The sequence below is a fragment of the Cherax quadricarinatus genome, unplaced genomic scaffold (genome assembly GCF_038502225.1).
Source record: "Cherax quadricarinatus isolate ZL_2023a unplaced genomic scaffold, ASM3850222v1 Contig1190, whole genome shotgun sequence".
Lineage (NCBI taxonomy): Eukaryota > Metazoa > Arthropoda > Malacostraca > Decapoda > Parastacidae > Cherax > Cherax quadricarinatus.
Window position 1 is genome coordinate 49,288 of NW_027196216.1, and position 15,656 is coordinate 64,943.

At 45.3% G+C, this 15,656-nt stretch overlaps 1 protein-coding gene across 1 annotated transcript in view; it reads right to left on the bottom strand.

Annotated features, from left to right (window-relative positions):
* LOC128705738 (medium-chain acyl-CoA ligase ACSF2, mitochondrial) overlaps nt 1-13,233 on the bottom strand; it is a 54,361-nt gene extending 41,128 nt beyond the window's left edge. The window contains exon 1 of the mRNA XM_070080887.1: nt 13,075-13,233. Coding sequence (XP_069936988.1) covers nt 13,075-13,193 — 119 coding nt within the window. The 5' untranslated portion in view covers nt 13,194-13,233. The remainder of the gene's footprint in view (nt 1-13,074) is intronic.
* Nucleotides 13,234-15,656: the final 2,423 nt, after the last annotated feature.

The window sequence follows — 15,656 nt, forward strand, 5'->3', positions numbered from 1 at the left end:
GCTGAGGAAGGGTTGTTGAGGTGGTTTGGACATGTAGAGAGAATGGAGCGAAACAGAATGACTTCAAGAGTGTATCAGTCTGTAGTGGAAGGAAGGCGGGGTAGGGGTCGGCCTAGGAAAGGTTGGAGGGAGGGGGTCAAGGAGGTTTTGTGTGCGAGGGGCTTGGACTTCCAGCAGGTGTGCGTGAGCGTGTTTGATAGGAGTGAATGGAGACGAATGGTTTTTAATACTTGACGTGCTGTTGGAGTGTGAGCAAAGTAACATTTATGAAGGGGTTCAGGGAAACCGGCAGGCCGGACTTGAGTCCTGGAGATGGGAAGTACAGTGCCTGCACTCTGAAGGAGGGGTGTTAATGTTGCAGTTTAAAAACTGTAGTGTAAAGCACCCTTCTGGCAAGACAGTGATGGAGTGAATGATGGTGAAAGTTTTTCTTTTTCGGGCCACCCTGCCTTGGTGGGAATAGGCTAGTGTGATAATAAAATTATATATATATATATATATATATATATATATATATATATATATATATATATATATATATATATATATATATTAAAAAAAAACACAGTATGCATTATACATGGATGCAAACATAAGTCACTGAAACTAAGCAACGTGAAACAACAATTAAGATTACAACATACTTATCACTAATCCAGTATACTTCGCACCTGAACCTACCCACAACATATCCATATAATCCAACTTCCAGCACATTTATTCAGCGTATGCTAAGCTTTATATACAAAAGCAATCCCTTATTGGCAAATGCTTCACCACATACTATTAAACCTATTAACACCCTCCCCCTGCGCAATCAACAATTACTGTGTCGTACATATGTATACACTGCAAGAGACCCCCCATCCCCGAACCTCGAACCACCCATCAAATGCCTTACAGAACGGTGGCATACAATAGGAACTCCACATACTGCGTGCTCTATGTAGCATCTGTGAAAGCTTTGTGTCTTGATTACAAAAGATAACATACCTTATTTCTTAAAAGGGTTGAATCCACCTAGAACCATAAATTCCTGACTACCTTATACAGTACAAAATGCATGACCTACACACCTACATGAACGCGTTTGCAATCCTGCAACAACAATGCATTTATCTCAAAAAAATATGTATTTACACAAAACCAATATACGTTTTACATATTGCCTTACATAATACACTTAATCGAGGACTTGAAGCATAAAAATAAAGACAACAACATGCATATGATTAATATAGTACAACACTCCCCTGAACATACGTTGTTACACGACATAAAATATATAATCCTAACAAGGCCCTCTGAATCATTGTGTGTGAGGCCTTATGTACAAAATACAATCTCTCGTAAATTAAAAGCCTTGCCACATTACTCTTGCACCTATTTACGCTTCTCACCATCCCGATGTGCAGATACTGTGCCATACAAAGCGCACACTACAAGAAAGGAAACCCCCCAACTTAGTATCACATATTCCAAACAAGCTGATGGCTTACAATAGTAACACCAGGTAATACGTGCTCTATATAGCACCTATGGAAACATTATATACGATTACATAGGCTGGCGAAAACCAACTTTATAAGTGTGCGATCCATTATGAACCACAAAATACAGATATACCTAATAAGATAAAATAAAATAAGATAAGATTTCGTTCGGATTTTTAACCCCGGAGGGTTAGCCACCCAGGATAACCCAAGAAAGTCAGTGCGTCATCGAGGACTGTCTAACTTATTTCCATTGGGGTCCTTAATCTTGTCCCCCAGGATGCGACCCACACCAGTCGACTAACACCCAGGTACCTATTTGCTGCTAGGTGAACAGGACAATATGTGTAAGGAAACGTGTCGAAATGTTTCCACCCGCCGGGAATCGAACCCGGGCCCTCCGTGTGTGAAGCGGGAGCTTTAGCCACCAGGCCACCGGGCCACCTAACATCACACCATGCATTATTCATGTCCTACACTCTTACATGAAAGCACAGTCATTCCTACACACACAAGTGCTTTATGTTCATACCTGCACGCACACCTTGTACACATACAATGTTGTAGTGTTTACCTGGAGAGAGTTCCGGGGGTCAACGCCCCCGCGGCCCGGTCTGTGACCAGGTCAATACACCACATACATTTCTTACCCATGAACATCACATCATTAAGAAACATGTATTATACCATCGCCCACACCTCACTCACACCACAGGCAAAGCATATATGTTACAGGACCATATCCAAACCACACGCACTAGACGCCCATCCGCACTTTCCACACTCGGGAACCTAGCCCGCCGCTACCCCTTACTTTATATACTTAAATCCCGTAAATCCTTCAACCGAAAACTCCGGTAACCCTCAGTAAAAGCTGTCTCCCATCTTTCCCCATAAAGTTCCCTATTGCGACACTTAGTCTTATAAAAGGTCGCCACTAACACCCTTATTTGTTCATCCACACCCACCTCCCTCACGGCCCAAGACATGTAAATAAAATCAGTGACCAAATACGCAACCGCATTCACCTATATCTAAACTTAACACCCTCAAAACCTGGAACCCTCCCCCACCCACTAACCTAAACACCCAACCTAACCATACCCTCACAGCTTCTATACAATTACAAAAATACACCGCATGAAAAATAGTCTCCAGACATCCACACGCTTTACACTCCCCACCCTCCCTTAGTCTCCTATTAAATAACAACCCCAGATGGCAAGATCCAATGTAAAAATCTAAACATTACCTCCCGTACACCCGGTTTAACACGCAATTGCCATAGACATTTCCATATGTCACCCCACGCATACATTGGGTATGCCCCCTCAACTGCCGCCACCACTGACTCACCCCCACCCTCTCAAGAACCTTCAATTTGAAGCAAGACGGTTCCCTCACCGTCATTAAAACTCTCAACATTGCCTCAACAATCATTAAATCCCTTCCCCCCCACCCGTTGCATATCTGTGCGCAGTCTCTCATGCCCCCCTCCCCTCGCCGCCCCTCCCTCATATAACCCCATTTTAGATACACACTCATCATTCTTTTTTCTAGAGGTATAAGCCCCAGCCCCCCCCTGGCCAACGGGAAGCATCACCACCCCATTCTTAGCCATTCACAACCCAATCCCCATATAAATCTGAAAACCATATGCTGCAAATGATGCACCTCACGTTGCCTCAACGAACATATTACCACCATGTGCCATAGCTTGCTATACAAAAGGACATTCATCACTATAACCCTTTGATGCAGCGTTAGCTGTACCGCCCTCAAACCGCCAAGTCTTTTCAAAACCCCATCCACGATGTGCATTGAATTTGCCTCTTGCGCGACCCTATCATCTCTCATGTACACTATGCCACATATCAATAGTTGATCCACCACACTCCACCCACCCTCTACAGTCCCATCTCTATGTACTCTAACTGACTTAAGAAATCGTAATGACACGATTGCAAATAAACCATACCCCCGGCCGGGATTGAACCCGCGGTCATAGAGTCTCAAAACTCCAGCCCGTCGCGTTAGCCACTAGACCAGCTAGCCACAATATACCTAGTTGGATGAATCTTATTGTGGCTAGCTGGTCTAGTGGCTAACGCGACGGGCTGGAGTTTTGAGACTCTATGACCGCGGGTTCAATCCCGGCCGGGGGTATGGTTTTTTTTCTACATACTCTATCCCCTAGGTCCATATACTTGGACTTCGCTACATTAATTTTCATTCCAGTAACCTCGTCAAACACGTCCACCACCCTGCCTACCCTATGCAAATCCCTATCATCCCTCACCAAAGCAGTCGTGTTGTCCACATATCCCACTATACCCACCCCTCCCTCTCGTTCAGTACCAACCCAACCTCCCGCAATACACCTCCTAACTACCCTATAAAAGGGATCCTGTAGACACACAAACAATATTTGCGACAGAAGGCATCCCTGTTGCAAATCCCTTCCCATCTGAATGTTAACACCTAGCTTTCCGTTAACCTGTACTCTCATAGACGCTCCCTGATACAATGTTTTTGCCCAGGATATAATTTCCATCCCAAAACCTTAACAACGCATGAAACTCCATAATGCTTCCCTTTCTACACTATTGTAAGCCGCCCTCCAATCCAACGCCAAAACACACCCACCCACCAACTCCCCCCGCTTCTCTATAAAACTTCAAATCATACCATGCCCTTCATACATTGACCTTCCCAGCACCCCATAATGTCCTCTATCAATCACCTGCTTGATTCTATTCCCTAATATTCTTGCAAATAACTTATAATCGTCGCACATAAGTGAAAGTGCCTGGTAATCCTCTACTGTGGTCTGCCCACCTTTCGGGACTAATACCACGACAGCAGTCCTTTGCTGCTCACCCATTACCCCATCAGCCTTCATGACGTTGAACAACCTTACTAAAAACACACTCAATACTTCCCAATTCCTGACATAAAAATCGTTAGGCAGCCCATCTACACCCGGCACCTTGCCTAAACTCGCCCCTGACAATGCTTGCTAAATCTCACATTCCGTGATCGGCCCTTCCAATGTCTCCTGATCTGTACCACCAATCTCACACTGCACAAATCCTTCCATTTCCTTTAATGCCACATCTCGAATACCCACCCTTTGTATATATGACAGACCATGCATCTACATATCCACTCATACCCTCAGTCATCGCTGAAACCTGCTCCTCCCTATACCCTTCTATCCCCACATGAACAGTTAACCCCATCATCTCTGTTGCTGCTCTCTTGGGCTGGCCCCTCAACACGCATGATGAAGGCTGATCAGCCCCATAGCACCTCTTCCATTCCACCCAAAACTCGCGCACCATCAAATCTTTCGTTTTGCAAATCCCTAATACCCTCCTTTAATCCCTCAATATCGTCCACCGGATAACTGGTACTCCCACAATCGTAACAAGCTCAAAACTGCCCCTCAAGATAGCATTGATACCCATACTTCAACCTGCTATATTCCCTCCCACTACGGACATAAAATTCTCTAATACGTGTTTTCGCCACTGAGTCCCACCAACTAACCAGATCATTATCCCCAGGCACCTCTGCCACCAACCCCTCCCACAATTGCACAAAAGACTGTCAGCACTCCTCTTCCTGCAACAACTTCACATTTAACTTCCAATATCCCTTACACCTTCTTGGCAACCCCTCCCAACCTATATCAGCCAAAACACCCCATGTCCATTACCCGCACGCTGTGCACTACTACTGCTCTGGGCATGTACAATCATTCCAGCATACCTGCGCCTACATCCATCAACCCTACCCTGGATAACAATTCCCCCAATATCCCTGAACAATACCCTGCCCCTCTTGGTTCAGCATCCTTACACCTTATCACAAATTCCAATCACCTCCTATCACGGTTACCCCCGGCAACCCACGCAAAAAAATATACGAGAACTTCCCTTACAAATTTATTCTTCGCACATCCATCACCCTCTGTTGGGCCATACACACACACCATCGTCATCTGTACCCGGCCCCATAACCCATCCACATGAATCACCCTCCCTTCCCCCCCTCACAATGCCACACAACCATCGGGCTAGTTTCCTTCACCAGAATGGCTACACCTCCTTTCAAAATGATTGCATGCTCAACATACACATTATATCCATCCACCTTCAACTCATATCCCAGTCTATAATTGTGTTCCTGCAAGAACGCTACATCAACACCATGATGCATCAAATATTCACTAAACCACACACACTTTCTCTGCGACCTCAAGCCATTAATATTCAATGTCAAGCACTTAAAGCTGACAAAGGGGGTTTCCCTCTTGACACTATTACCGACTTGTCACCTGATCATTTCGTTGCACCCCTTTCCCTCCCCCCCTTCTGGACACTCTTACCCAACCCCTGCCCCTGAGTGCCACTGGAACCTCTCTGCATGACATCTGCCCATATTTTCTTCCCAGGGTGCTGTGGGGGCATAAACGCTTCCTCTGAATCAGAATGCGCTCCTGCACGCTTTCGCGTCATACCCTCGGCCTGCATCATGTCGTCCGGTGCGGTGTCCTGATCGACCTCCACCGTTCACACCAACAAGGCATCCCTGTCACACACCTCAGGCCGAGCTGCCTTCACCATGCCCTCCTCCACAGCAGACCCAAGATCCAGATCTGTACCCTCCTCCTGACAAAGACTCTTGTTTCCCAAAAATTCATCCAACGCCGATGCTATCGTTGCTTCCGCATCACTGTCAGTCACTTCCGAGATAAGCTCATCCAACACTTGTACGACGTCCAAGGAAGGGGTGTCCCCCCTCTCTTGGCACCTTCCGTCTCCATCTCTGCCGCCCTCTCAACCTCCTCACTCCATGACAAACTCTGCTGAGGCAGTGTCACATACGGCTGATCTTGGTTCACACTCTAGACATCACGTCATTGCTGCAGTTCCTTATCACCATGTCCCCTACCACAATGCACAGCAAGGTAGATCATACGACCCACACAATCGACAGGTATGGCGTTGCCCAGCATGTCACAAAAACCTGAGTTCGAAAATCATCCAGCACCACATACGATGGTATAGGATGACAGAGCGTCATCTTTATGGAGTACGTGCCCTCAGGTATCCCCACATACGGCCCGGCCGATTACCTTCCTGCAGTGGCCGTATGTATTGTACCGTGTTTACTGAATGAGAAACGAATGTCAGATGCATCCGCCTCAAACGGCACATTCTTGATCTTAACCCATGTGTAGTAGCGTGAAACATCGTGCATCCACACCGTCACAGCATGGTTAACAGGTATGGCAACCTCCTGGAACTTATCCACCACTGCCTCATACATGCTTGCCAAGCTGAATTTCACAAAAATCCTCTTCTTGCCATTCAGCGCCACTCTGCAAATCTCCTCGTTGGCTATGCCATAGGTATCACGGATTATTGCAGGCAGAAGTAACTCCGTAGATGGCCCTGTCACATCTCCACTGGTCAATTCAATACAGACTGTATTGATACGACGCCGGCTAGCCAGCGCCATGTGAAAATGAGATACTTGAGCTATGTCAAGGCAACAGCAACACCTTCGCTCAACGGGAAATTATCCCATTCCAACGTGCTTCACCTTGAAGCCAAGCAGGCTGCCTTAAGCTATATTGGTGACTAAGTAACACAGCACACGGCTTCACAAATTATTTATTACTATAGAATATATATGCATATAAAAAAATGTACCATAATTGTATACCTCTGTAAGGTTGAAGTATAGTTCCTGGACCTATTATGTACCTCTGTAAGGCTGAAGTATAGTTCCTGGACCTATATGTACCTCTGTAAGGCTGAAGTATAGTCCCTGGACCCATTAAGTGCCTCTGTAAGGTTGAGGTATAGTTCCTGGACCCATTATGTGCCTCTATAAGGTTGAAGTATAGTCCCTGGACCCATTAAGTGCTTCTGTAAAGTTGAAGTATAGTCCCTGAATCCATTAAGTGCCTCTGTAAGCTTGAAGTAGTCCCTGGACCCATTAAGTGCTTCTGTAAGCTTAAAGTATAGTCCCTGGACCCATTAAGTGCCTCTGTAAGCTTGAAGTAGTCCCAGGATCCATTAAGTGCCTCTGTAAGCTTGAAGTATTCCCTGGACCCATTAAGTGCTTCTGTAAGCTTAAAGTATAGTCCATGGACCCATTAAGTGCCTCTGTAAGCTTGAAGTAGTCCCAGGATCCATTAAGTGCCTCTGTAAGCTTGAAGTATAGTCCCTGGACCCATTAAGTGCCTCTGTAAGCTTGAAGTAGTCCATGGACCCATTAAGTGTCTCTGTAAGGTTGAAGTATAGTCCCTGGACCCATTAAGTGCCTCTGTAAGCTTGAAGTAGTCCCTGGACCCATTAAGTGCCTCTGTAAGCTTGAAGTAGTCCCTGGACCCATTAAGTGCCTCTGTAAGCTTGAAGTTGTCACTGGACCCATTAAGTGTCTCTGTAAGGTTGAAGTATAGTCCCTGGACCCATTAAGTGCCTCTGTAAGCTTGAAGTATAGTCCCTGGACCTATTAAGTGCCTCTGTAAGGTTGAAGTATAGTCCCTGGACCCACTAAGTGCCTCTGTAAGCTTGAGGTATAGTCCCTTGACACATTAAGTGCCTCTGTAAGGTTGAAGTATAGTCCCTGGACACATTACGTAATCTTTCAACTACCGCCCCCAGGATGGGTATGGGGTGACTACCGCCTACAGGATGGGTATGGGGTGACTACCGCCCACAGGATGGGTATGGGGTAAGATAAGATTTCGTTCGGATTTTTAACCCCGGAGGGTTAGCCACCCAGGATAACCCAAGAAAGTCAGTGCGTCATCGAGGACTGTCTAACTTATTTCCATTGGGGTCCTTAATCTTGTCCCCCAGGATGCGACCCACACCAGTCGACTAACACCCAGGTACCTATTTGCTGCTAGGTGAACAGGACAATAGGTGTAAGGAAACGTGTCGGAATTTCCACCCGCCGGGAATCGAACCCGGGCCCTCCGTGTGTGAAGCGGGAGCTTTAGCCACCAGGCTAAACTTATCCATCAGTTGGATAGCTTTACAGCTTATGTTAATATAATTTGTTGATTGCTAATGATAATTCATTTAAACTAAATCTATGGTTACTTATAGATAATTATCATTTAACCGTTTTCCAGATTATATAATTGAAAAGTGGAGATAGTTATTACAGAGTTGTGGCAACAGTTGTGGCAACAGCTGTTGGCAACAGTTGCTGTGGCAACAGTTGGCAACAGTTGCTGTGGCAACAGTTCTTGGCAACAGTTGCTGTGTCAACAGTTGTTGGCAACAGTTGCTGTGGCAACAGTTGTTGGCATCAGTTGCTGTGGCAACAGTTGCTGTGGCAACAGTTGCTGTGGCAACAGTTGCTGTGGCAACAGTTGTTGGCAACAGTTGCTGTGACAACAGTTGTTGGCAACAGTTGCTGTGGCAACAGTTCCTGTGGCAACAGTTGTTGGCAACAGTTGCTGTGGCAACAGTTGTTGTGGCAACAGTTGTAGCAACAGTTGCTGTGGCAACAGTTGTGGCAACAGTTGCTGTGGCAACAGTTGTTGTGGCAACAGTTGTAGCAACAGTTGTTGTGGCAACAGTTGTTGTGGCAACAGTTGTTGGCATGGTTCTATGCAGTAGCTGAAGGTCAGTGTTGGCAGCTGGTGCGTCAGACACACTGTACCGCCCACCAACTCCCTCACACGGTCTCTTACGCACCATAAACGTACAAGCTAAACATTACCAACTACATGTGTGTCGTTAAGGCTACAAATCTCTTGCACACTAAATTCATGTACAATATCTCTTAAAACAGGTATTTTAGTACACTTACAGGGCATATTGCATAGATATATACATATATACGCTGAGAAATAAATGCATGTTGCTATGTATACATTGACATGTTACATGATCCAAAAATAATTATGTACATTAATTATCTACCATTCATATACATTTTTTTAACGACCCGACCGTATCCCACCGAGGCAGGGTGACTTGAAAAGAAAAATAATAATTTTGTACCAAAAGAACCTTAAAAAACTTACCTAACCTTATTATAACAAGCGCATTTTAATTTAGCCTAATCCAACTAAATCTATTTTAGATAAGTTTACAATAATTTAATGATAAACGAACACAATGAAATATATTATCTTCGTTAGGTTCAGAATGATTTTTGCGAAATTATTGCATGCATACACATACACACACACACACACACACACACACACGCACACACACACACACACACACGCGCGCACACACACACACACACACACACACACACACACACACACACACACACACACACGCACACACACACACACACATCACCAGACATCATAGCAATCACAGAAACCAAGCTTATAGGTATGATAACAGATGCCATCTTCCCAACGGGATACCAGATCCTGAGGAAAGACAGAAGGAACAGGGGGGGGGAGGAGTGGCATTGCTGATCAAACACCGATGGAATTTTGATGAGCTGGAGAGAGGAGACAGCGGAGAAGAAAGTGATTGCATAGCGGGAACGCTTCACTCTGGAGGTCCCAAGGTGATAATTGCAGTGATGTATAACCCACCACAGAACAGCAGGAGGCCAAGGCAAGAGTATGACGAGAGCAATAGAGCGATGGTTGACACACTGGCTGCAGTGGCCAGAAGAGCTCATACATGCAGGGCAAAGCTCCTGATCATGGGCGACTTTAACCACAAGGAGATCGAATGGGAGAACTTGGAGCCACATGGGGGCCAAGATACATGGAGGGCTAAGATGGTGGAGGTGGTACTGGAAAACTTCATGTACCAACACGTAAGGGACACTACAAGAGAGAGAGGAGAGGATGAACCAGCAAGACTGGACTTAGTATTCACCTTGAGTAGTGCAGATATTGAGGACATCACATATGAAAGACCCCTTGGGGCCAGCGATCATGTGGTTTTGAGCTTCGAATACACAGTAGAGCTACAAGTGGAGGGGGAAGCAGGAAGGCCAGGACGAATGAAACCAAACTACAGGAAAGGGGACTACACAGGAATGAGGAACTTCCTGAATGAGGTTCAGTGGGACAGAGAACTGGCAGGGAAACCAGTTAATGAGATGATGGAATATGTAGTCACAATGTGCAAGGAGGCTGAGGAGAGGTTTGTACCCAAGGGTAACAGGAATAATGAAAAAGCCAGGATGAGCCCATGGTTCACTCAAAGATGCAAGGAGGCAAAAACCAAGTGTGCTAGGGAATGGAAGAAATATAGAATGCAAAGGACCCAGGAGAATAAGGAGAGCAGTCGTAGAGCCAGAAACGAATATGCACAGATAAGAAGGGAGGCCCAACGTCAATATGAAAACGACATAGCAGCAAAAGCCAAATCTGACCCGAAGCTGTTATACAGCCACATCAGGAAGAAAACAACCGTCAAAGACCAGGTAATCGGGCTAAGGAAGGAAGGAGGAGAGACAACAAGAAATGACAGTGAAGTATGTGAGGAACTCAACAAGAGATTCAAAGAAGTGTTCACAGAGGAGACAGAAGGGGCTCCAGAAAGACGGAGAGGTGGGGTACACCACCATGTGCTGGACACAGTACACACAACCGAGGAAGAAGTGAAGAGGCTTCTGAGTGAGCTAGATACCTCAAAGGCAATGGGGCCAGATAACATCTCTCCATGGGTCCTGAGAGAGGGAGCAGAGGCGCTATGTGTACCCCTAACAACAATATTCAATACATCTATCGAAACAGGGAGATTGCCTGAGGCATGGAAGACAGCAAATGTGGTACCAATCTTTAAAAAAGGAGACAGACATGAATCACTAAACTACAGACCAGTGTCACTGACATGTATAGCATACAAAATCATGGAAAAGATTGTCAGGAGAAGAATGGTGGAACATCTAGAAAGGAATGATCTCATCACCAGCAGACAACATGGTTTCAGAGACTGGAAATCCTGTGTCACAAACCTACTGGAGTTCTATGACATGGTGACAGCAGTAAGAGAAGAGAGAGAGGGGTGGGTGGATTGCATTTTCTTAGACTGCAAGAAGGCGTTTGACACAGTACCACACAAGAGATTAGTGCAAAAACTGGAGGACCAAGCAGGAATAACAAGGAAGGCACTGCAATGGATCAGGGAATACTTGTCAGGAAGACAGCAGCGAGTAATGGTACGAGGTGAGGTGTCAGAGTGGGCACCTGTGACCAGTGGGGTCCCACAGGGGTCAGTCCTAGGACCAGTGCTGTTTCTGGTATTTGTGAACGACATGACGGAAGGAATAAACTCCGAGGTGTCACTGTTTGCAGATGACGTGAAGTTGATGAGAAGAGTTCATTCGATCGAAGACCAGGCAGAAATACAAAGGGATCTGGACAGGCTGCAGACCTGGTCCAGCAACTGGCTCCTGGAGTTCAATCCCACCAAGTGCAAAGTCATGAGGGTTGGGGAAGGGCAAAGAAGACCGCAGATGGAGTACAGTCTAGGGGGTCAGAGACTACAAACATCACTCAAGGAAAAAGATCTTGGGGTGAGTATAACACCAGGCACATCTCCTGAAGCGCACATCAACCAAATAACTGCTGCAGCATATGGGCGCCTGGCAAACCTCAGAACAGCATTCTGACATCTTAATAAGGAATCGTTCAGGACCCTATACACCGTGTACGTTAGGCCCATATTGGAGTATGCGGCACCAGTTTGGAACCCACACCTAGCCAAGCATGTAAAGAAACTAGAGAAAGTGCAAAGGTTTGCAACAAGACTAGTCCCAGAGCTAAGAGGTATGTCCTATGAGGAGAGGTTAAGGGAAATCAACCTGACGACACTGGAGGACAGGAGAGATAGGGGGGACATGATAACGACTTACAAAATACTGAGAGGAATTGACAAGGTGGACAAAGACAGGATGTTCCAGAGACTGGACACAGTAACAAGGGGACACAGTTGGAAGTTGAAGACACAGATGAATCAAAGGGATGTTAGGAAGTATTTCTTCGGCCACAGAGTAGTCAGGAAGTGGAATAGTTTGGGAAGCGATGTAGTGGAGTCAGGATCCATACATAGCTTTAAGCAGAGGTACGATAAAGCTCATGGTTCAGGGAGAGTGACCTAGTAGCGACCAGTGAAGAGGCGGGGCCAGGAGCTTGGACTCGACCCTTGCAACCTCAACTAGGTGAGTACAACTAGGTGAGTACACACGCACACGCACACACGCACACGCACACACGCACACACGCACACGCACACACACACGCGCGCACACACACACGCACACGCGCACACGCACACGCACACGCACACACGCACACGCACACACGCACACGCACACGCGCACACGCACGCACACGCACACACGCACACGCACACACGTACACGCACGCACACACGCACACACACACACACACACACACACACACACACACACACACACACACACACACACACACACACACACACACACATTTCAACCAAGGGATGCAAGACTTAAAACAACAACTCCAGCGGTTGTTTGGCATATATTCCACCTTTGGTTCAAATCAAAATAGATACATAATTATTTTTTTGTTTACCTTATAAATGACATCAGTGGTGAGGAAAGGCATTTCCGTCCTAGATTAGTCAAGAACTTGCCGTGATGTAGCCAAGGTTTCACTACAGTAAGCGACATACTCACACTTCGGGTGGTCATATACAACTAACCCAAGGCCAACCCTTCCAGTGTTGCCAGATGACTCTGCCATCTAGTGGCCAAATCGTAATGACACGATTGCTAACAAACCATACCCCGGCCGGGATTGAACCCGCGGTCTGAGACTCTCTGAGCGCGGGTTCAATCCGGGTCGGGGTATGGTTTTTTTTAGTGGCTAAACCTAGGATATAACCTGGCTAGAAATTGACTAAAATTAATATAGCACTAGCTAGGTCGTCTCTCAGAACGGCAGGTTGACTAAAAAAAGAACACTTATTGTCGTTCAGTCAATCCGTGTTTAGTGTGACGACCTAAGGAAATTATTATTATAATCAAGGGAAAGGGCTAAGCCCGTAGGATTGTACAGCGCCTGTGGGGGGATGTGGAAGGTATTCAGGCTTAATTCAAGAAACTGGAGCACAGATCCAATTCCCTAGATCAAGAGGCCCTCACCAGCATCAAGGAATCTTCCTTGAGTGGGACCTAAGGACAGCTTGTGATGCAGTAGACCACAGCATCCTACTCCATAAACTTGATCATTATGGCATAAGAGGCCACGTACTTACATATTTCAAATCCTACCTTACTAACAGGCATCAATACTCTCTATTAAGGACACAACCTCATCACTAAGACCACTGGATACTAGAGTACCGCAGGGAAGTTAGGTTAGGTAAGGTTCGTCAGGAAACAGGACAAGTGTTTCCTGACTCGGGTCTTGGTCAGATGATGACCCACCTTTGGAGCTTTTGGCCATCTGACCGAGGCCTTCCGCTGGCTTACCGGTCCACCCCTTTAAAAATTATGGTCATTTATAGCCAGTTATTACACGCAGGGAAGTGTCCTTGGTCCCATGCTCTTCCTCTTATACATCAATGATCTTCCTGATGTATCACAACATCTTAAACACAGTATTCTCTTTGCTGACGACAAGACTTGTGTCATCTCCCACCCTAATCTTGTCTCACTATTGTTAAGGAATAGCTTGTAAAAATATCGACCTGGATGACGGCTAATAAACTTGCACTTAATACTGACAACACCTTCTATATTATGTTTGGGAACAGAACAGGTCATGCCCAGCTGAACATAACGATTGACAATTCTCTGATTGCTAAACGTAATGAGGGCAAATTCCTGGGCCTGCACCTTGAGAGCAACCTGAAATTCAATACTCATATCCAAAAAATAAGAAAAAAAGTATCCAAAACAGTTGGGATCCTCTCTAAGATACGTTACTACGTACCACAATCAGCCCTACTTACACTATACTATTCACTCATCTATCCCTACCTCACCTGTGCTATTTGTGACTGGGGATCCACAGCAGCAACCCACCTAAAGCCAATAATAACCCAACAAAAAGCTGTACAGAACATCCACACCTACTACTGTGCAACCTACGTCTACAGAACCATAAATTCAAATGTTAACCCTGACCTAAAACACTTTCTTGATAGTAGCAATGAGACCCATAGACACAATACCAAATACAAAAATCTCTATGACATCCCGTGTAAGGCTAAACCTCTACAAAAATGCGATGTACATAAAAGGGCCTAAAATCTGGAACTCCCTGCCTGAAAACTCTGGAACCGCAGACTCAACCACCATTTTCAAAACTACCGTTAAAAAATCTTATCTACCTAACACACCCCATCATCAACCAACCAAATGAAAACTACCTAACTCCCATTTTTTGTATCATGAACACATCCAAAACAATAAAGTCTTACTCTCATTATCTGTAATTCCCCCTAATTTACACTTACACTCACCTAAATGACTGTAAACGTAAAATTCCTTATATAGCTATTGCCTAATAATTTTTAAGTTAGTCCTAAGTTTGCCTAAGATACTCTTCCAATACAGGAGCTTTAAGTTTCCTCAATAGCCTCTGATGTGGAACTCTATCGAAAGCCTTACTGAAGTCCATATACACATTACGATGATCTACCTCATTATCATGATCTACCTCCTTAAATACCTTAGTGAAGAAAGTTAGTAAATTCCTAAGACAGGAACACCCGTTTGTAAAACCGTGTTGAGATTCATTAATCATTTTATGCCTTTCAAGATGGCTACGAATTGCTTCGGCAATTTCTCATTCCATAAATTTACCATGGAAGTAAGGTTTATTGGTCTATAGTTCGAAGCTAAGGACCTGTCACCTGCCTTGTAAATAGATTTTGCATTTGCCATTTTCCACTTGTCTGGCACTATGCCAGCTTGTAGTGATATATTGAAAAGATTAGCCAAAGATATGCTAAGTTCCTTTTTTACATTCCTTTAACACCCTTCCAAACAGTTCATCAGGGCCTCGGGATTTGTTAGGGTTTAATTTCTCTATTTGTCTGAGGACCATGTCACTAGTTACCCTAATCGTGCATAGTTTATTATCGTCCTGTTCTACATAATTTATTATTTCTGGAATTTCGCTAGCATCTTCCTGAGTAAAAACTG